This window comes from Leopardus geoffroyi, chromosome X, assembly GCF_018350155.1.
Source record: "Leopardus geoffroyi isolate Oge1 chromosome X, O.geoffroyi_Oge1_pat1.0, whole genome shotgun sequence".
Taxonomy (NCBI): domain Eukaryota; kingdom Metazoa; phylum Chordata; class Mammalia; order Carnivora; family Felidae; genus Leopardus; species Leopardus geoffroyi.
In genome coordinates this window covers 15157931-15180592 of record NC_059343.1, presented here as the reverse complement: position 1 = coordinate 15180592, position 22662 = coordinate 15157931, and the positions used below count along the sequence as shown (strand labels likewise).

The following is a 22662-nucleotide window of genomic DNA, read 5'->3' as shown; positions in this document are numbered from 1 at the left end:
CTTCACCCATCCCCCAGCCACCTCCCCTCTGGTCACCATCAGCTTGTTCTTTGTAATTAAGAGTCTGTTCTCAATTTGTCTCTTATTTTTTCCCTTCGCCTGTTTTGTTTCTTAAATTTCACATATGAGTGAAATCATATGGCATTTCTCTTTCTCTGACCAACTTATTTCGTTTAGCCTAATACTCTAGCTCCATCCATGTCATTGCAAATGGCATGATTTCCTTCTTTTTTCTGGCTGAATAATATTCCATTGTATATATATACACACCACATCTTATGTATCCATTCATTAACTGATGGACACTTGCATTGCTTCCATAGCTTGGCTATTATAAATAATACTCTCATAGACATAGGGGTGCGTGTATCCCTTTGAATTAGTATTCTTGTATTCTTTGAGTAAATACCCAGCAGTGTGATCGCTGGAACTTAAGGTATTTCTATTTTTGACTTTTTGAAGAACCTCCATACTGTCTTCCACATCGGCTGCACCAATTGGCATTCCCACCAACAGTGCAAGAGGGTTCCCCTTTCTCCACATCCTCACCAATACCTGTTGTTACTTGTGTTGTCGATTTTAGCCATACTGACAGGTGTGAGGTGATATCTCACTGTGGTTTTGATTTGCATTTCCCTCATGATAAGTGATGATGAACATCTTTTCATGTGTCTGTTGGTCATAATTCTTTTTTCTAAATTAAAGTTCAACACATACAGAAAAACTCACAAACCAAATACAGGGCTCGGTGAATTATCACAAAGAGAATTCCTATGTAACCACCACCAAGGACAAGAAAGAAAACATTGCCAAATCCACGTGATTTCACTCGTATTTGGAATTTAAAAAACAAAAGAAACAAAAGGGGAAAAAAAGAGAGAAGCAAACCAAGAAACAGACTCTTAACGATAGAGAACGAACTGATAGTTACCAGAGGGGAGGGGGGCAGGTGGACGGGTGAGACAGGTGATGGGGATTAAGGAGTGAACTTGTCAGTGAGGAGCACCAGATGATGTATGGAACTGTTGCATCACCATATTATACACCTGAAGCTAATATTACACTTTTAACTAACTGGAATTTAAATAAAACCCCAAAGTTAAAAAAAAAAAAAAGATTGCCAATATTCAAAAGGCCCCCTTGGGGCCCCTCACAATTACTACCACTTCCCACTTTCCTAAAGAGAGCCACTATCTTGATCTCTAATACTATAATTTGCTTTTTGCCTTTTTTGATCTATATGTAAATGGAATCGTGAAGTATATATGTGGGGGGACGTCTGGCTTCTTTTGCTCAACGCTAACTTCATGAGATTCAGCCATGTTGTTCCATTTAGTTGTAGGTCTTCATTTTCATCAGTGTATAGTATTCCATGGTGTGATTATACACAATTTATATATCTGTTCTACTGTTGGTGGATGTTAGGTTATCTCCAGTTTGGGGCTATTACAAACAGTGCTGCTAAGAACATTTCTGTAGGGGCGCCTGGGTGGCTCAGTCGGTTAAGCGGCCGACTTCGGCTCAGGTCACGATCTCGCGGTCCGTGGGTTCGAGCCCCGCGTCGGGCTCTGTGCTGTCAGCACAGAGCCTGGTGCCTGTTTCAGATTCTGTGTCTCCCTCTCTCTGACCTTCCCCTGTTCATGCTCTGTCTCTCCCTGTCTCAAAAATAAATAAAACGTTTAAAAAAATTAAAAAAAAAAAAAAAAGAACATTTCTGTAGATGCCCTTTCGGTGCATTGAACCTATAGCTCAACTTGAAGAGAATTCATATCCTGACAACTTCGGCCCTTGCACACAGCAATACCTACCCATTTATTTTCGTCCTTTTTAAATTCTCTTAATCATTTAGAAATCTCATACATCAATCGTTCGGTTCCTTTCTCGTCCTTGATTATCTACCCTGAATGGGATCTTTGAAGATTTTCATTACCTAAAAGTTCATTGTTAGCTCTACCAGCCATCAGTTTACTCCTACTCAGCTCAAAGCTACTCTTCTTTGCCCTGTTTTATGACACTGGATCTGAACCCCGTAAATAATTCTCTTTGGGCGCCTGGTATAATGTCAGTAGAGAGTACAGGAAGGATACTCTAAGACACAGCAGAAGAATCACTTCTGGCATGCTTTCCTTCTTGCTTTTCCAGTAGAGCATGGTTACCAGAGTGTGGGAAATGCATTGGCACCCACTCTCCAGTCAATTTCACTGACACCACAGTGAATGGCTTCCTTGCCAGGAGTGTGTGGGAGGCACAGCGGTACACAGCCCAAAAAGGGTTTTGTTGGCACTCCCGTGGGTGGCCCCATCCACTTCAGTCCGGGCTCAACAGCTACCAACCAGCTCTGACATGAGACACTTCAGTGAACTTCCACCGAATCTAGCGGGCCACAGTCATTCCCTCTCCAATTAGGTCTGAATATTAGCCTTGCTTGAGAGCAGGGGACTCTTCCAAGTCTGTTCCTTCCTTGGGTTCACTTTCTTAGCCTTAGAGATAGTAGCTGCACCCTACAATTTCTATTCCTGTATGCTTTAGCATTCTCTTTCAGCCATTTTAGTAGTTAAATAGCCTTTTACTAGTTAATAATTCTTTACATTAAATTTCCCAGTTCAAGTTATTGCCGTGGTTTCTCTCTCCTGAATAGACTCTGACTGATAACCTGATATATGAAAACACAATAAATTTCTCTGCATTGACCTTGTGTTCTACAACTTGTTCAATTCAATTATTAATTATAATAGTTTTTCTGTGTATTTGGGTTTTTGATATACTCAATCATGTTGTCTATACGTAGTAACATTGTATTTCTTCCTTTGTAATTCTTATCATCTTATTTAACTTGCCTTATTGTAGTAGCTAGCATCCCTAGCACAATGTTGAACAATTTTGAGAATAGACATCTCTATTAGTCTCCTATTGCTGCTGTAACACATTACCACAGACTTAGTGGCTTTAAAGAACACAAATTTATTCTCTTATAGTTCTGGGGGCTAGGAGTCCAAAATCACTTTTGCTGGTACAAGCAAAAGTGTCAGTGGGGCTGGTTCCTTTGAGAAACTCTCATGGGAGGATCTGTTTTTTACCCCTTTTCAGCTTCTAAAGGCTGCCTATATTCCTTGGCTTGTGGCACCTTCCTGAGTTTTCAAGGAGTCTCATTTCAATATCTTCTTCCATTATCACATCACCTTCTCCTCAGACACTGACTCCTACATCCCTCTTATAAGGACCATTGTGATTATATCAATTCCACTTAGATAATGCATGATAGTCTCCCTAGGTCAAGATCATTATTTTTTTTAAGATTTTATTTGTAAGAATTTCTACACCCAACATGGGGCTCGAACCCACAACTCTGAGATCAACAGTTGTGTGTTCCACTGACTGAGCCACCCACATGCCCCTCAAGATCAGTATTTTAATCACATCTGCAAAATTCCTTTTGGGATCTAAGGTATTAGGGGATTAGGATGCAGACACATTGGGGATGGGGAATTATTCAGTATCTTTCTCTTATTCCCAATCTTAGAAGAAAAGGTTTCAACATTGCCCCATCAATTATGCTGTTTTCTATAGGCTATGATAGATAGCCTTTATAAGATTAAGGAAATTTGCTTCATTTTTAGTTTTCTAAAACCATGAAACCAAGGTAAAATACATCCAATAAATTTTTCTTATTTTGAGAGAATTAAGACTTCTTTAATTTGGTTACATTGGTGAATTACACTGATTGATTTTTCATTATCAAATCAACCCAGAATTCCTAGTGTTTCTAGAATAAACCAACTTGTTCGTTTTACATTAACCTTTTTCCAATATTTCATTTAGGACTTTTTTCATCTAAATTTATGTCTGAGATTAGCCTTTAATTTTCCTTTTCCATAATGTTTTTACTAGGTTTTGGTATCAAGGTTATGCTGACCTCTTAAAATAATCTTGGAAGTGTTCCTTATGTTTTTATTCTCTGGAAGAGTTTGTGTAAGACTGATTTTATTCTTTTTTTTTTTTTTTTTTTTAAGTAGGCTTCATTCCCAGCACGGAGCCCAATGCAGGGCTTGAACTCTACAACCCTGAGATCAAGAGTCAGATGCTTAACTAACTGAGTCACTCAGGTGCCTCTAGACTGGTTTTATTCTTTAAAAAAATGTTTTTGTAATGTTTATTTGTTTTTGAGAGAGACAGAGTTTGAGCGGGGGAGGGACAGAGAGAGGGAGACAGAGAATCTGAAACAGGCTCCAGGCTCTGAGCTGTCAGCACAAAGTCTGACGTTGGGTTCAAACCCACAGACCACGAGATCATGACCTGAGCCAAAGTCGGATGCTTAACCAACTGAGCCACCCAGATGACCCTAGACTGGTTTCATTCTTAAATGTATATTTTAATGGCTAATGAAGCTATCTGAACCCAGGGCCTTCCTTGTGGAAAGTTTCAAAATTTCAGATCCAGTTTCTTCAACAGTTATAGAATTGTTCAGGCTTTCTATTTCTTTTTGTGTCAGTTTTGGTAAGTGTGTGTGTGTGTGTGTGTGTGTGTGTGTGTGTGTGTGTGTGTGTATGTGTGTGTGTGTACATATATATTTTAGGAATTTGTCCATTTAATCTAAAGTATCAATTCACTAGCATAAGAGTTTTTATAATACACCTTATGAGCTTTTTAATATCTGTAAAGTCTGTATATACTAAAATTTCCCCTTTCAGTTCTGGCATTGGTTATTTATGCTTTCTCTATCTGGTTTTATCAAATTTTCCAGTTTCTTCAAATAACCTTTTTTTTTTTACTTTGTTGATCATAGTTTCATCTTTCAAAATATATGCATTTTCAATTCTTCTCTAACTTGCATCTTATATGTTGCATTTTCCTTATCATTGAGTTGCAGATTTCTAATTTCCACTGTGATTTCTCCTTTGACCCAAGGGTTATTTTAGAAGTGTATTTCTCATTTCCAAGCCCAAGGGGGATTTTCTGGCTACCTTCCGTCATTGAGTTATAGCTCAATTCACTATGACAGAAAATTTATTCTGTATGTTTCCAATACAAAATTTGTTGATATTTGCTTTACATTCCAGGATATAGTCAGGATATGTTCCATGTGTGCTTGACAAGAGTGTGTATTCTGCATTGTTGAGCAGGGTTCTATGTATGTCTTTTAGGGAAACTCTGCTAATCTTTTTGTCAGTTAATTCTTTCAGTTAAAGGAGTATTATAATCATCCACTATGATGGTAGATTTTTCTACTTCTACTTGTTCTGCCCATTTTTGTTTTACATATTTTTGAGGCTATATTAGTAGGTACATATGCATTTATAATGGATTCAATTGGCAAACAGAATACTTTATCATTATAAAGTGTCCCTTGTTATTTCTAGTAACGTAGATTTCCTTGAAGTCTACTTTGTCTGATATTAATAGAGCTGTTTCAACCTCGGTTTTGTTAGTGTTTTCATGTTATGTCTTTTTCTAAATTTTATTTTCAATGTTTTGTATATATTATTCCACTGTCTACTGGCTTCTATTGTGACTGTTGAGAAGTCTGATATCAGTCAAATTGTTTTCCCTTTGTAGCAATGTGTATTTCTCTCTGCTTGCTTTTAGGATATTTTTCTTTGCTGTTGGTACTCTGTGGTTTCTCCACAAGGGTATATAGGTGTGGATTTAATTTTTTTTATCCTATTTGAGAAACACTGTATCTCTCTACCTGTGAATTTGAGTTGCTCATCAATTCTGGAAAAGTCTAGGCCATTATCATGTCAAATACATCCTCTCTTACATTGTTTCCTCCTGGGACCCTGAGTAGATGTATGTTAAACTTTATTTTACTGTCCATTAGTCTTAACCTTTCTGATTCTGTCTTAAGTAGTGTCTAATCTTCTGTTTAACCCATCCAATATGGTTTTTTTAAACAAGTATATTTTTACATCTATTTGGTTCTTCTTCAAATCATTCTTTAAATGCATGTCAGTGATCCACCTTTTATTTCTTTAAACATTTCTTAGTTCTTTTTATTTGTATTTGATAATTCCAATATCTGGTATCTTTAGAGAATGAAATCGGTCATTGTTTCTGTTGACACTCACGGTAGCTTGTCTCCTTGGTTTCATGATCTTTGGTTATGAACTCATGGTTGATCTTAATCTCTGCATATGTTAGTGGCCAAAATTAGGGATGCATCCCTTGAACATGGATTTGCATTTGCTTGCCAAGAGTCAAGGGGCACTACAAAAACAGCCTACTTTAGCCACTTTGAGGGTCCAGGCTTAATGTGGAAGTCTCAGATTCAGCTTATCCATCTTTCTATTATCCTTTGGTCTAGTCTCAGGATTGAGCACAACACCAAAATTAGCATTTGCCCTCAGGACAATCTAGCACTTTGTGCTTGTTTGCTGCTCCAAGCTGGTTTCAAAAAACGTTTCATGAGAGAAAGATGTTTGCTAGATATTTATCTTACTGTGAGGCTGGTAGATGCATTAAAATTCTGTATCCTCTAGAATCTCGCTGTTTGTTAACAGGAGGGCCTTCCAGAGCGTCTAGTCTGAGCCACTACCAGAATAGAAGGGTTGCTGTTGTTTTAAGTTGAAAGAAACGTACTGCAAAGGAGGGATATGGCTTTTTTCAAGCACATAATGGATTATGTTTTATTTTTATCTCTATCTTTCCTTGCTAGTAAAAATAGAGAACTGAAATCTTAAGGAAGCGAAAAAAATGAAAACTGATTTGTACGTAAGCTGGTATGTTAAGAAACGGTAAGCATTACATAATTTTATTACCTGATTTACTGCAGTCTTGAAGTTGGAAAGCATGAATGAGGTCAGTTTTTCGTGCAATTATTCTCTCTCTTAATATCCTGATGGCACTACTTTCAATAGCATTCACCCTATGTTAACAAAACAATTATTAGGCAAAAGATACAGAAATCATCCTGTTCTGTCTTGTTTTAATGTGCTATGTTACCACTTACCAGTTTCTACTTCAAATGAATTGCCTAATTTCACACATGCCATGTTCCTAGGTGGTCAGTGTTGGTATATGTATGCCTGTGTGTGCATGTATGGTGAAATTTTAAAAGGACTACCACTGGTGTTTTCTTTTTGAATTCAAAGATTTACATGAGCAATTAATGTCTGAGCAGATCCAAGATACTTTTGAAAAACAAGAAAATTAAGAGGGACTTGTTAGAGCAGACTTTACTATTTCCTGTGAAGTTGCTGAAACCTAACAGCAGGTATTGACACAGGAGAAGACAGATACATGAGCAGAACATAATAGAAATTGCATAAACATAGTCAACTATATATGGGAACAACATATATGACAAAGAAGGTATTACAATTCAGTAGAGAAGAGCAATTTTTTTTTTTTAACATGGTGCTAGCTAGCATAGTTATCCGTCTGGATGCTAAACCACCTCAGACCATTTACAAAAATAAATTCTAAATAAAGGAGGAACAGAGGAACAAAGTAGCTATGAGTCATATACCCCTCTCCCCAAAAAAGCAAAATGGCAGAGGTAAATCAAACCATATCAGTAATAGCATCATATGTGAATAGATTTTTAGACATCAAAAAGCAGAGGCTATGAGACCGGATTTTTTTTTTAAAGACCCAACTATGTTTTCTACAGGAGATACGCTTCAGTTTCAAAGATACAAAAGAGCTTGAGAGAACAACAACAAAAAAGATGTATTATGCAAACATCAACCATAAGACAGTTAGAATGGCTATACTAACAGAAGACAGAATAGACTTGAAGACAAAATCTGTTACTAGAGACACAGAGGAATATTTTATAATGATAAAAGAGTCAATCAGTCAGGAAGATAAAACAATTACAAACATCTATAAAGCTAACAACGGAGCCCAAACCTGTATGAAGCAAAACCAGACAGAACTGAAGGGAGAAACAGACAATTTAATAATAACAGTTGGAGACTTCAATATTCTACTTTCAATAATAGATAGAACAATGAGGCAGAAAATAAAAAAGGATATAAAAGACTTGAACAGAGGGGCACATGGGTGGCTCAGTTGGCTAAGTATCCGACTCTTGATTTCAGCTCAGGTCATGAGCTCACAGTTTGTGGGGTCCAGCCCCATGTGAGGCTCTGTGCTAACAGCATGGAGTCTGCTTGGGATTCTCTCTCTCTCTCTCTCTCTCTCTCTCTCTGCCCCTCCCCTGCTTACACTCTCTCTCTCTCTCTCTCTCTCTCAAAATAAATAAATAAACTTCAAAAAATTAAAAAAAAATTAAAGACTTGAACAGCACTATAAACCAACTAAATTTAACAGATATGTATAAAACACTGCACCCAACAACAGCAGAATATACATTTTTCTAAAGCATATATGGAACATTCTCCATGATAGATCCTCTGCTAGGCCATAATATGTCTCAATACATTTAACATGATCGAAATCAGACAAAAGTAGCTTTTCTGACTATAAAAGGAATAAATTAGAGATCAATAACAGAAAAAAATTTGGAGGAATCACAAATAGGAGGAAATTAAACAACACCACCCTAAACAACCAATATGTCAAAGAAGAAATCACAAGAGAAATTAGGAAATACTTTAAGATAACAGAAGATTAAAACACAACATGACAGTGTTGTGACAATGTGAGACACAACTAAACCAGTGCTTAGAGGAAAATTTGTAGCTATAAATGCTGATATTAAAAAAAAAAGATCTCAAATCAATAACCTAACCTCTACCTTCAAAAACTAGAAAAAAGAAGAGTAAAAGGAAACCCAAAGCAAGCAGAAGGACGGAAAGAATGAAGAGGAGAGGAAAACTACAGGCATCCGTGTTTTCCTGTGCTTCACTTTATTGCATTTCACAGGTATTTTTTACATGTGGAAGGTTTGTGGCAGCCCTGTATCGCCCAAGTCCATTAGTGACATTTTTCAAATAACATTCACTCACTTCGTGTCTCTGTGTCACAGTTTTCAAACTGTCAATATTTCAATTTTTTCAAATATTTCAAACTTCCTCATTATTATTGTATTTGTTATGGTGATCTGTGATCAGTGACCTTTGATGTTAGTATTGTAATTTTGCCTTGGGAGGGGGGCACAAACCATGCCCATATAAGACTTAATTGATAAATATAGTGTGCGTTCTGACTTCTCCACTGACCAGCCATTCTCACATCTCTCTCCCTCTCCTTGACCTTCCCTATTCCCTGAGACACACTGAAATTAGGCCAGTTGAGAACCCTCCAATGCCAAGTGTGCAAGTGAAAGGAAGAGTCACGTCTCTCACTTTATTTCTAGAAGTTTATTTATCTATTGTTTTTTTAGTAATCTCCACACCCATGTGGGGCTCAAACTCACAATCCTGAGATCAAGAGTCGCATGCTCTTACAGCTGAGTCAGCCAGGCACCCCTCTCACATGAAACCAAAATCTAGAAATGATTAAGCTTAGTGAGGAAGTCATGGTGAAAGCCAAGACAGGTTGAAAACTGAGCCTTTTGTGCCAAACAGTAAGCCAAGAGGTGAATGCAAAGAAAAATTTTTTGAAAAGAAATTAAAAGTGCTACTCCAATAAACACAAAAGATAAGAAAGTGAAGCATTCTTATTGCTGATATGGAGAAAGTCTGAGTGGTCTGGATAGAAGATCAAACCAGCCAAGGTGCACCTGGGTGCCTCAGTCGGTTAAGTGTCTGACTCTTTTAAATTAAAAAAAAATTTTTTTTTAACGTCTATTCATCTTTGAGAGACAGAGAGAGACAGAGCATGAGCGGGGAAGGGGCAGAGAGAGGGAGACACAGAATCAGAAGCAGGCTCCAGTCTCTGAGCTGTCAGCACAGAGCCCAACGTGGGGCTCGAACTCACGAACGGCAAGATCATGACCCGAGCCGAAGTCGGACACTCAACCGACTGAGCCACCCAGGCGCCCCTAAAAAAATTTTTTTTAAGTTTACATATTTATTTAGAGAGAGACAGACATAGCGTGAATGGGCGAGGAGCAGAGAGAGGAGTAGAGAGAGAGGGAGAAGAGAGAGAATCCCAAGCAGGCTCTGCATGGTCAGCACAGAGCCTGAAACAGGGCTTGAAGTCATGAAACCATGAGATCATGACCTGAGCTGAAACCGAGAGTCAGATGCTTAACTGACTGAGCCACCCAGGCACCCCAAGTGTCCAACTCTTGATCTCAGCTCAGGTCTCGATCTCAGGGTTGTGAGTTCAAACCCTGCACGGGGCTCCACACTGGACGTGAAGCCTACTTAAAACAAAAAAACAAAACAAAACAAAACAAAACAAAAAGATGAAACCAGCCACAATATTGTTTTAGTCCAAAGCCTAATCCAGAGCAAAGCCCTAAACCTCTTCAATTCTACGAAGGCTGAGAAAGCTAAAGGAAGCTGTGGAAGAAAAGTTTGAAGCTAGCAGAGGTTGGCTCATGAGGTTTAAGGAAAGAATCTATCTCTATAACATCAAAGTACAAGGTGAAGCAGCAAGTGCTGATGTAGAAGCTATGGCAAGTTATCCAGAAAATCTAGCTAAAATAATCAACGAAGGTGGCTACACTAAACAACAGATTCTCAATGCAGATGAAACAGCCTTCTACTGGAATATGATGCCATCTAGGACTTCCATAGCTGGAGAGGAGAAGTCAATACCTGGCTTCAAAGCTTCTAAAGCCAGGCTGACTCTCTTGGAAGGGGCTGATGCAGCTAGAGACTAAGTTGAAGGCAATGTTTATTTACCATTCTGAAAATGATGCTTAATCCACTGTGCTCTATAAATGGAACAACAAAGCCTGGATGACAGCACACACCTGAAATACGACCGCTCAGTGACAATGTACCTGGTCACCCAAGAGCTCTGATGGAGATGTACAATGAGATTAATGTTGTTTTTGTGGCTGCTAACACAACATTCATTCTGCAGTCCATGGATCAAGGAGAAATTTAGACTTTCAAGTCTTATTATTTAAGAAACACATTTTATAAGGATATAGCTGCCATAGATAGTGATTCCTCTGACTGATCTGGGACAAGTAAATTGAAAACCTGAAAAGGATTTGCCATTTTGGATGCCAGTAAGAACACCCATGATTCATGGGAAGAGGTCAAATAGCAACATTAACAGGAATCTGGAAGAAGTTGATTCCAAACCTTATGGATGACTTTGAGGGGTTCAAGACTTCAGTGAAGGAAGTAATTGCAGATGTGGTAGAAATAGCTGGAGAACTAGAATTACAAATGGAGACTGAAGATGTGACTGAGCTGGTACAATCTCGTGATGGCGAGAAACTCCAATTTTCAAAGAAGTTACTATGGATAAAATGCTGTCAAACAGCATCACATGCTACAGAGAAACCTTTCATAAAAGGAAGAGCCAATCAATTCAGCAAATTGCATTGTTGTCTTATTTTAAGAAATTCCCACAGCCACCCCAGTCTTCAGCAACCACTACTCTGATCAGTCAGCAGCCATCAACACTGAGCCAAGACCCTCCACCAGCAAAAACATCACAACTTGCTGAAAGCTCAAAAGATGGCTAGCAATTTTTTTTAGCGGTAGCGTATTTTTAAGGTACATACATTGTTTTTTTAGACATGCTATTGCATGCATACCAGACTACAGTGTAATGTAGACATAACCTTTATATGTACTGGGAAACCAAAAAAATTCTCCTGACTTGCTTTATTGTTAACATTTGCTTTCTTACGGTGGTCTGAAACTGAACCTGTAATCATTTCTGAGATATGCCTGCAAATGAAAGAGAAAATAGAAAAACAATAGAGAAAATTCACGAAGCCAAAAATTGGTTCTTTGAAAAGATCAACAAAACTGACAAAACTTTGTCTAGACTGGCCAAGAAAAAAAAAAGAAGACTCAAATTTCTAAAATCAGGAATGAAAGACGGCTCATCACAACTGACCTCACAGAAGTAACAGATTATAAAGGGATATTATAAACAATTGTACACCAACAAATTAGATAACCCAGATGAAATGGACAAATTCCTACAAGGATACAAACTACCAAAACTAAGAAGAAATAGAAAAATTGAACATACCTGGAACAAATAAAAAACATTGAATAAGTAATCAAACATCTGCCCACAAAGAAAAGCTCAGGGCCAGATGGCTTCACTGGTGAATTCTACCAAACATCTAAAGAAGAATTAATACCAATCATTCGCAAACCCTTCCAAAAAAATAGAAGCGGTGGGAATACTACCCATCTTTTTATATGAGGCAAGTGTTAGCCTGATACCAAAACCAGGCAAAGATCACAAGAAAACTACATATCACTACAACATCTCTTAAGAATATACATCGAGGGGCATCTGGCTGGCTCAATCGGTAGAGCATGTGACTCTTGATCTCTGGGTTGTGAGTTTGAGCTCCATGTTGGGCATAGAGATTACTTTTAGACTTTTTTAATTAAAAAAATGAATATAGATGGAAAATCCTTAACAAAATAATAGCAAACTGCATTCAGCAATATAGAAAAAGGACTATATACCATGAACAAGTGGGATTTATCCCAGGAATGCAAGGTTTGTTTGACATCTGAAATGAATAAATGTAACACACTATATTAATAAAATAAAAAACAAAAACCACATGACCATCTCAATAGATACAAAGTATTTGACAAACTCCAACACTCTTTCATGATAAAAACACTCAACAAATTAGGCATAGAAGAGAACTTCCTCAACCAGATGAGGGACATCTACATAAAACACAGAGCTGATATACTTAGGGTGAAAGACTGAATGTGTCCCTCTTAAGATCAGGAACAAAGCAAGGATATCTGCCCTCACCACTTTTAGTCAACATTAGTCGTCAGCTAAAGCAACCTTGAAAAAGCAAAGCCAAGCTGGAGGCATCACAATTCGAGACTTCAAGTTATAGTACAAAGCTGTAGTAATCAAAACAGTATGGCACTGGCACACAGATCAATAGAACAGAACAGAAAACCCAGAAATAAACCCCCAATTATATGGTCAATTAATCTTTGACAAAGCAGGAAAGAATACGCAATGGGAAAAAAGACAGTCTCTTCAACATATGGTGTTGAGAAAACTGGACAAACTACACGCAGAAGAATGACACTGGACCATTTTCTTACACCATACACAAAATAAATTCAAAACGGATTAAAGACCTAAATGTGAGACCTGAAACCATAAAAATCCTAGAAGAGGGCACAGGCAATAACCTCTCTAGCGTCGGCCACAGTAACTATTTTCCAGACAGGTCCCCTGAGGCAAGGGACACAAAAGCAAAAATAAACTATTGGAACTACATCAAAATAAAAAGCTTCTGCACAGCAGAGGAAACAATCAACAAAACTAAAATGCAACTTACAGAATGGGAGAAGGTATTTGCAAGTGACATATCCAATAAAGGGTCAGTATCCAAATTATATAAAGAACTTACAAAATGCAATACCCAGGAAACAAATAATCCAATTTAAAAATAGGCTGAAGACATGAACAGAAATTTTTCCAAAGAAGACATACAGATAACCAATAGATACAGGAAAAGATGATCATCATCACTTACCATCAGGGAAATGCAAATCAAAACCACAATGAGATACCACCTCACAACTGTCAGAATGGCTAAAATTAATAACACAAGAGACAACAGGTGTTGGTGAGGATGTGGAGAAAGGGGAACCCTCTTGCCCTATTGGTGGGAATGCAAGCTGGTGCAGCCACTCTGGAGAACAGTATGCAGTTTCTTCAAAATGTGAAAAATAGAACTACCCTACGACCCAGCAATTGCACTACGAGGTATTTACCCAAAGAATAAAAAAATACTAATTCAAAGGGATACATCCTAGGTTTATAGCAGCATTATTTACAATAGCCAAGATATGGAAGCAACCCAAATGTCCATTGACTGATAAATGGATAAAGAAGATGTGGGGTGTGTGTGTGTGTGTGTGTGTGTGCGTGTATTATGTATATATACATATATATACATACATATATATATGTATGTATATATACATACATATATGTATGTGTATATATATATGAATATTATTCAACCATAAAAAATGAAATCTTGCCATTTTCAATGACATGGATGGAGCTAGAGAGTATAATGCTAAGCAAAATAAGGAAGTCAGAGAAAGACAGATACATGATTTCACTCACATGTGAAATTTAAGAAACAAAACAAACCAGCAAAGAAAAAAAAGAGAGACAGACCAAGAAGCAGACTGTTTACTATAGAGAACAAACTGATAGTTATCAGAGGGGAGGAGGGTTGGGGGGTCATGGGGGAAACAGGTGATAGGGATTAAGGAGTGCACTTGTCGTGATGAGCACAGGGTGATGTATGGAATTGTTGAATCACTATATTGTACACCTGAAGCTAATATAACACTATATGTTCACTATAATAGAATTAAAAACATAAAAAAAATTTTTTAATAAAGAAAATGTGGTCTATCCATCTAATGGAATATTATTCAGCCATAAAAAGGAACGAAATACTCATGCATGTTACAGCATGAATGAACCTCAAAAACATTGTGTTGAGCGAAAGAAGCCAGTCACAAAAGACCACATACTGTGTGATTCCATTTACATGCAATGTCCAGAATAGGTCAATGTATAGAGACAGAAAGCAGATTACTGGTTGCCTAGAGTTGTTGATGGGGGAGGTGACTGGTGAGTGACTGCTAATGGGTACAAGTGGTCTTTTTAGGCTGGCAAAAATGTTTAAAAACTAGATTATGGTGATGGTTGCACAACTCTAAAAATACTATCGGTGAGTTGTGTATTTTAAATTGGTCAACTTCATCATATGTGAATTATGTCTCAACAAAGCTGTTAAAATAAATTAGCTTGAGATTAACTTACTAATATAACAATATAATGAAAACTTGGTGTAGAGACATTTTTCTAACAGAGATGAAAATCCAAAAGATATGATGAAATTATATATATAAATGTGATTTCATAGAACTAAAGCAAAATGAAGACACCAACAAAATATATGCAACGTAACCGTAAAAATCCTCTATCCGTCACATGCAAAGAACTCCTAAAAATTGGTCAGAAAAGTGACAAGCAACGCAAGATCAAATGCAGGAACTATATAAATAGGAAATTCAAAGAAGGGAAAAATGCAATGTCCAAAAACCTAAGATGGGTGAACTCAGCTGTCTAAAAAGTTGCCAATTAAAACAATGAGATTCACCATTTTGATCCATCGGCTTGGCAAAAATTAAGAAGTGTAACCGTATCTAAGCCTAATGAGCATGTGGAAACATTGGTTTGTTGTTTTCATATTGTTAATTGTTACAACTCTTTTGGAGTACCTAGTAAAACTGTAAACATATAAACCCATAAATACCCCCTTTTGAAATGTTATGTAAAAAAAGCCCACTAAAACTTATGGCCGTACGTATGCATGTATACGTACACACAGAGGAGTGTTACAGCATTGTCTGGAATTGCAAAACCCTGGAAGCAATCTGGATGGCCATCAGTTAAATAAGATTCGGTCACTCCGTAATTATTATGGCACATCTACTAAAAAGAATGAGTTAGGTCTATGTGTACCAACTTGGAGTGATGTTCATGATATCACGATATCATCTTTAGAGAAAAACTCAGTTGTAGAATGTGCGGCGTGATTCTATCTTTGTCAAAAAAAAAAAAAAAAAAAGTATGTATGTTGCCAACTGCCTTTCTCCTTCCCCTGGGATCCGTATTTGATGAGGAAAAAGGGTTTTTGCTTCTTCTGTTCACTGCTGTATCACTTGTGCCTACAACGGGGTGTGACGTATAGTAGGTGCTCCAAAAACATTTTTTTATTCGCTGAATATAAAGGTCTGTTTTTGTGGGAGCAAGAAGAGGCTGTCCATTTCAGTTGCATCTGCAGAAAAGGATTATCGAGAACGAGGGGGAGAGATGATTGGCATTCTCTGTATACATCTTTGTTTGGCCTCACTTGTTAACAATAAACATACTCGTTTTGTGATGACAGCTCCTTAAAAAGGTAATGTTAAGTGGAGAAAAGGAAGATAAACTATGGATGCCATCACATGGAGAGACACTCAACTCCTGTCATGCACACTCTGAGTAGAGAAGAGACCAAGAGGCAAGAGCACACGGGGCTGTTTGGGGACAGAGAAGACTGCAGGGTGCGCGACTGGGTGGATGTGGGGACCGTCTTTTCTTTACATTCGGTTAGAGGCTGTTCGTGCACACTGACTGCTTTACCCATTTACAGAGACATATGGGCTGGAAAGGTCTTCTCTTGGTTTCAAACACGAATGCGTTCACCACCGGGTGTCTGGAACGAATTCTATTTTGTTTATGCCCACGAGTAACCAGTAAGTAGTTGCCTTCACTCCCACAGCTGCTCTTAGTCACTCTGGACTGGTCCCACTTGGTCACCAGCACCAGCGCTCAGAGTTCTCCTTAGGGCATACACACCTTTGGTAAAGAGGCCTCAAGCACGTTGTCCTAGTTACTTGGTACTGGAAGAATCGAGGGGCCATACCAGAAGACAGTTTGATGTAAGCGCCTCGATTGCTGCCTTCTTCATAATAATTAGAAGCAGAAAATATAGTAATGACCTGATAAAAGAAACAGAAGACCAGGATCACATGGAGGTGGTTCTCAAAGGGTCTCTCAATAAAGTCAGAAATAGCTCAATTCCTAAAAAGGCAAACATCAAAGTTCCGGACGCATACAAATGATCCAAGTCTGACAGGATTTTCTGTGCTTCCACTGGAGAGGCAACAAGGCTCTGAAACGGGTGTCCCCAGGAATACGGACTTCTAGCCACTCGTCCCCGCAGTGCCTGGCCTTGCAATCCTGTGTACGCGTTCAGTTCCGTATCTGGTATCTGACGATCCCCCTTATCGCTAGGTTTTGGAAATTCTAATGTTCCCAGCGGGGGAAGACTTTGTTTTCCTTCCCTGTGGTATTTGAGCGTTCAAAATAAAGCTTGTCTAGTATGAGTCTTTTTCCTTTGCCTAAAGCTGCCTGATTTAGAGCGTTTAGGGCCCCCACAAAACTAGGCATGTAAGGGCAGGGAAAATAGTGGCCAGAATAAGGGCCCAGGACCACCGTGTTGGGAGGGAACGGCGTCGGGGCCCCGGTGGAGGATGGCAGGGTAGTACTTGTTGTAGCCGGTTCTGCCCTAATGGGCCTGCTCCTTCAGACAGGCCGTTTTCCGTTTTCTTAGCACAAGAAGCCTCACGTAATACTTGCTTCAACTATCCCACGGCATTAGTAGGAGCCCGAAAGGAACTAACAGAGGTGAGCAGAGCAAAAGTTTTGAAATAGAAAGGAATGCCACACAAGCTGGTATTCCATTTGATTCACGGCTGTTCTCTACTAGGAAAGGTTCGTCCCGGGACAACTTGGGACAAGAAACCAGTTCATCAGCCCTCGCCTCTCCCAGCCTCACCACACCCGCACTGAAGGAGCACGACACGCTCGGCTCCAGCGGCTGCAGCTGAACTGGGACCAGGCGAGTGCCTTGCTGGGGCTGGCCCGCTCGGTGAGGACAAGGGAGGCGACTCTGTGGCCCTGCCCCGCACAGGGAAGGTGCAAAAGGCGAAAGGGAGCAAACTGGATTCACTGTGGCCTTTGAGGCGCTCGGGGAGGACAAGCAGACTCTTGACCCCACTGTACTGGAAAGCTGCCTCTCGGTTAGTCAAGAACGAAGCCTTTCTGTGAGGGTCCTTGGAGCTACGGGTCAGGATTTCGATCTCTGGGATTAGGGAAGATGAGGGAAACGAGCCACTATCTCTTAGGGTGAGGCACGGCGAGGCCCCTTCACGCAACCTGTGTGAACCCTAGAGTCTCCTGCTTCCGTCTACCAAAGCGTGGCCTTCTGTTTTCGTCCCAGGGAAGACACCTTCCCGGAGGCTTCGAGGTCAGACGCATTCTGGGAAGAAAGACTGCTCGGGGCAAGGATGTCTGTGATGACATCACCAACAGTGTTAGCTCACCTTCCCATCGTGGCAGATTTCATACCCTTCGGGCTTACATTCATGAGACCTGATGAGCATCTTCAGCTGGTATCTATTAAGAACCTTGGAGGTGATATCTGGTCCAAAATAGCAGCCCCCTCCTCGACTCGTGTTCGGGTAACAGCCTCTTTTGCCTCTGGGATCACTCCACAGAATATCGATGACCTTTGAACAACAAAGCAGGTTAGGCTGCTATTTACAAGTGAGACTCTGTCGTTCTAGACTTCGACTTCTTTGCCAGAAACATTAACCCGAGTTATCCCAAAGTCTAACTGTTCCTCATTCCTCCTTCAAACTTGTTTCGTACTCCTCTCCTCCATGGATCTTTTCCACGACAACTGCAAGGCCCACAGCCACCGCAATCCCTTTCTGCTTGCTCGTCCCCAACAACCAATGTACCAAGAACAAGAACCAACGCAGCAATACTTAGTAGCCATGGAGAATCGGCCCTTGCCCTTGTCTGTCTGTCTTTAAAAATCTCATCACGATTGTTTCACAAGTGCCGAATCTACCAATTCACGATTCTTACATGAGATGCAATTTCTCTTAAAAGAACTTCGTCATCCTACTCCAAAGAGAAAGCAGCTCTCCACAGCGAACACACGCTAGACGGTCTTTTTTTTTTTTTTTTTTTTTTAATGTTTATTTATTTTTGAGAGAGGAGGGGAGAGAGAGAATCCCAAGCAGGCTCCGCGCTGTCAGTGCAGGGCCTGACTCCGGGCTCAGATCCACAAACCACGAGAAGGCGACCTGAGCCGAAATCAAGAGTCGGACACTTAACCGACTGAGCTACCCAGGTGCCCCCACGTTAGATATTCTTAATACGTTCAAAGAGATAATTGGGTCTCCCAGCTGTGGCTCTGGCCCTGGCTTTTGTCCTGTTGAGCAGACAGCATGAGGAAGCCTTCTTCCCCACCACAGATACAGATAAGAGTTCATCCAAGAATACTTCCCTAAATCATCTCCTTCACTTTTTGGCCCATTCATAAGAACACTCTCAGTTTTAGCAATAAATTCAGCCACCGACTGGTTTCCCCAACGTGTCCTAAATCCACAGGTATTTTATTAGCATCACATTTCCTTCTGGGGCTGAAAGAGGTAAATGCAGGCTACGTGATGCCCAAGACTGAAGTTCCAAGTTTCTAAGAATATTTTTCATGGCTCTGATCTACATATAATGTTTCTTTATTTAAACTCCTATAGGAGCTTAAGCAGCAGTGAGGAAAAAAAATAGCTGTGTCACTAAAGCTGTGCAGCCTTGGGAAGACTCTCTGGGTCTCAGTTTCTAGATCTCTAAAATCAGCAGTTTGGGCCAGATGACTTGTAAAGTATCTCCAAGTTCTAACACACTATGATTCTACGAGTCCATGTTTTGTGGGCATGAAGAAACCATGCATCTTACGTTCTGCAGTTATTCAAGCAGGTCCAAGTGAGGTCTTGACGAGAGGACCAGAAATGGTTGTCCCGGTAAACTTGACTGTACACCCACTCGTAGGTTTGGTATTGAAGGGGGGCTATAAATCAGTGAGGAGAAAGACAGCGAGCTGGAGCGAAGAACGGAACCGGTAGGAGAACTCTGGAATGACCAGCACCTGGTCGGAACTTGTCGAAACCCTCCATCAGGCCAAACCAGACATTTGTGCCAAGTTTTTGACAACTGATTGAAGTGAGACTTAAAACCACCCGAAGAAGAGTCAGACCAAGATTCTCCTCTCTCCCCCTGAATGCCAACACTGAATGCCAACATTGGCACAATCCTGCCCTTCCAAATTAATGCACTGGAGCCCCTTTCCCTGGCTGGTGTTGGTGTCAAAACCAATACTTGCGTTGTCACATCTGGCTCTTACACCATGAATTCCTGTTTGGGGGTCCCGATTTGGCCTTTAGTGTAATGAAGGTGGAAAAATGCAACACAAGGAACTGTGCTTGGATGAGGAAGGGATTAAGTTGTAAAGTCCTACATGAGATGCAAGCCATTTATAGCTAAAATTACCCCCGGGAAACCTCTGAAATTACCCTTAAAGCACACCATACGTGATTTTATATATACAATCCTACACAATAATATGGATGTGTGAACATTTTATAGATGTAATAACATATAATGTGATAAATAACATTTGTGAAAATAAAATTATATATACTTTTCTCCTTTCTGCCATATACATATAGTTAAAAGGCACAGAAGTTAAACGTATGCGTAATGAACTCTGTTGAACTCAGAGAAACACTGGCCAAGGACTTAGGTCTTCGGCTGGCACCTGTGTCACCTGAGGCAAATCATTTAACCTAGCTGAACTTTAGTTGGTTCACCAATGAAACGAGAAAGACATATCAAGAATTCATTTTTTGGGGCGCCTGGGTGGCTCAGTCGGTTAAGCGGCCGACTTCGGCTCAGGTCATGATCTCACGGTCCGTGAGTTCGAGCCCCGCGTTGGGCTCTGTGCTGACCGCTCAGAGCCTGGAGCCTGTTTCAGATTCTGTGTCTCCCTCTCTCTCTGACCCTCCCCCGTTCATGCTCTGTCTCTCTCTGTCTCAAAAATAAATAAACATTAAAAAAAAAAAAAAAAAAAAAAAAGAATCCATTTTTCTTTGACTCAAAGTCAAAGGGGGTATGAGCTTTATAGAACTAAAGTTCTTCAGAATCATCCCTTACCAGGCGTGGGCATTTCTTTTTTCGGTCTAGAATCCATTCACTTGACTAGGTTTACCCAGACTGTGGCTGTAACATAGACTTGATTCTAAAACTCACAAACAGAAAAAGGACCCTTTGTGGGTGAAGCAGATTCCTCAGAAGAGACCCTCTCTTTCCTTCCAGCAACATCCTCTCCTCTGAAATGCAAGGGCCTTGTGAGTGGTAAGCGCATGAAACGATAGTTATTCGCAATATCCCTTCCTGAAAATGTTCAAACCGAAAATTGGAAAAGCTTTACTGAATGACAGCTCGTATATGATCCGGCCAACAAAAATCTCTTCGCGCCTCGGCCTTCAAACCTCCTAAATCCAAAATGAATCCAGCAAGAAATGTCCTGTGCTTGTCTGCAGCTCTCAGTTATCCAGTTCCCAAAAGCACGCTTTGGGGGAGAGTTAATAGCTGTGGAAGGTATATCTAAATGCCTCTCTTCTAACACACTAATGCTATAGATTCACTATTCTTTTGCATTTTCCCCTCAGTGACGTAGCTTCCTTCCAGCTTGTGAACATCTTTTAAAGGCTGCGCTCAGCCCAAACCCTCCGGCAGCACCTAAATCACTTAAGATGCCTACTCCCTGTGTACCCATTAGCCACACTGGATGAGAAACCGGAGAAGTTCGACTCCTTCTTGAGACCCGCCCCCATCATTCCGAGGCCACCTTTCCCTTCGGAAAAAGAGCTTGGGCCTTAAAGGCAGACCTGAGATCACATCCTGCTCTATCACCCAGTGACTAGCCAAGTGACAAGCCATTTCACTCTTGCGAGCCTGCACAATGAAGCTGACTACTCACTCCCACTACAACTCTGTCCCCAGCCTCCGGTTCTCCGGATACCCCTAACCTTGTTCTGGTTTTCTATTTTTTCCATAGAACTTTTCACTTAACATCTTATATAATTTACTTGCTTTACCTACTTAACTCCTCTCCCTAGAATGTAAGCTTCACAAGGTAATACATCTTTGGTCACTGACATTCCCAAAAGCCTACGACAGTGCCTGATACATAGCGGGTGTTCAGTAAATTCTTGTTGAATGAATGAATGAAGACTCACTCAGGAAATAAATAATTGCAACTATTTTTTAAACCTCTCTGATCTTCTTGTTGCAAGTCTGTCTTAAAGGAAGAGTGCCACATTTGTCTATAGAAGGACTTAGCTACGAGTACGTATCTCTCCCACATCTCAGTGAACATAAAACCCAAACCATAGCACTCTGCCAAGAATTATGCACTTCTGTGAGTATGGCACAAATAAAGAGCCTATGACCTTTATCATAACACAGCTCATAGATATTAAGAAATAAAGTGCGAAATCTGGTTTTATCTGGAAATTTCAACTCTAGCTAACTGAAGTATGCACACCCACTTTGTACCAGCAACTGAAGGAAGAAAATTAAGGGTACAACCGAAATTGTTAAAATATCGGGAATGAGATTCTGGTCCATTTTCCCCTGTGTCAACTCCAGTCATGTACATGGAGTCCGTAAGATGCCTCATTCATAGAGATGGGGTGGTGGGAGGTTCAATTACAGAATAATGACCCCCCCCACACACACTTCTTAAAGCTCCATCCCTCTATAATTCTAACTCATCTAGGCTTCCAGAAGCCACACTTTTCCTTTTGTGCAACTCCAATCTCTTTGGCATCATCCTTTTTATTTACCACAATCCTAGAAGTGCTTGTAATAATCTTTGGTCTCTGGAATTTGCATTTCAGAATCTAAGGAGGCATCCTTTCCTACCTGCCATAGGTTGCCTCTTGTACTTAACTTGATTTTTTTTTAATACTTTGGATGCACAAGCCATTAACGAATTCTATTTCTCTCGTACTACCCCTTCTTCCACCCCCTCTCTATCCTCCCACCTCTCTCTTCTCCTCATTATTAGAGGATATTTTGCATCAGAAATCACATTTTAGTCTACATTTTAGGAATCAAAGTATAAGAGTACAGAGTCAAGAAATAGGGGCTTCTTGGGGGTAAGCAAGTAGAAGAGAAGAAGGCTGA

General features: G+C 39.9%; 1 protein-coding gene across 4 annotated transcripts in view; it reads right to left on the bottom strand.

The window, feature by feature from the left end:
- Positions 1-22662, bottom strand: part of PPEF1 (protein phosphatase with EF-hand domain 1) — a 108854-nt gene that overhangs the window by 4963 nt on the left and 81229 nt on the right. For all 4 annotated transcript variants that reach the window (XM_045471524.1, XM_045471522.1, XM_045471525.1 and 1 more), the window contains 3 exons: positions 17946-18131; positions 16417-16559; positions 6756-6862 (listed from right to left, as the gene is read on the bottom strand). In XM_045471524.1, the coding sequence (XP_045327480.1) occupies positions 6756-6862; positions 16417-16559; positions 17946-18131 (436 nt within the window). The remainder of the gene's footprint in view (positions 1-6755; positions 6863-16416; positions 16560-17945; positions 18132-22662) is intronic.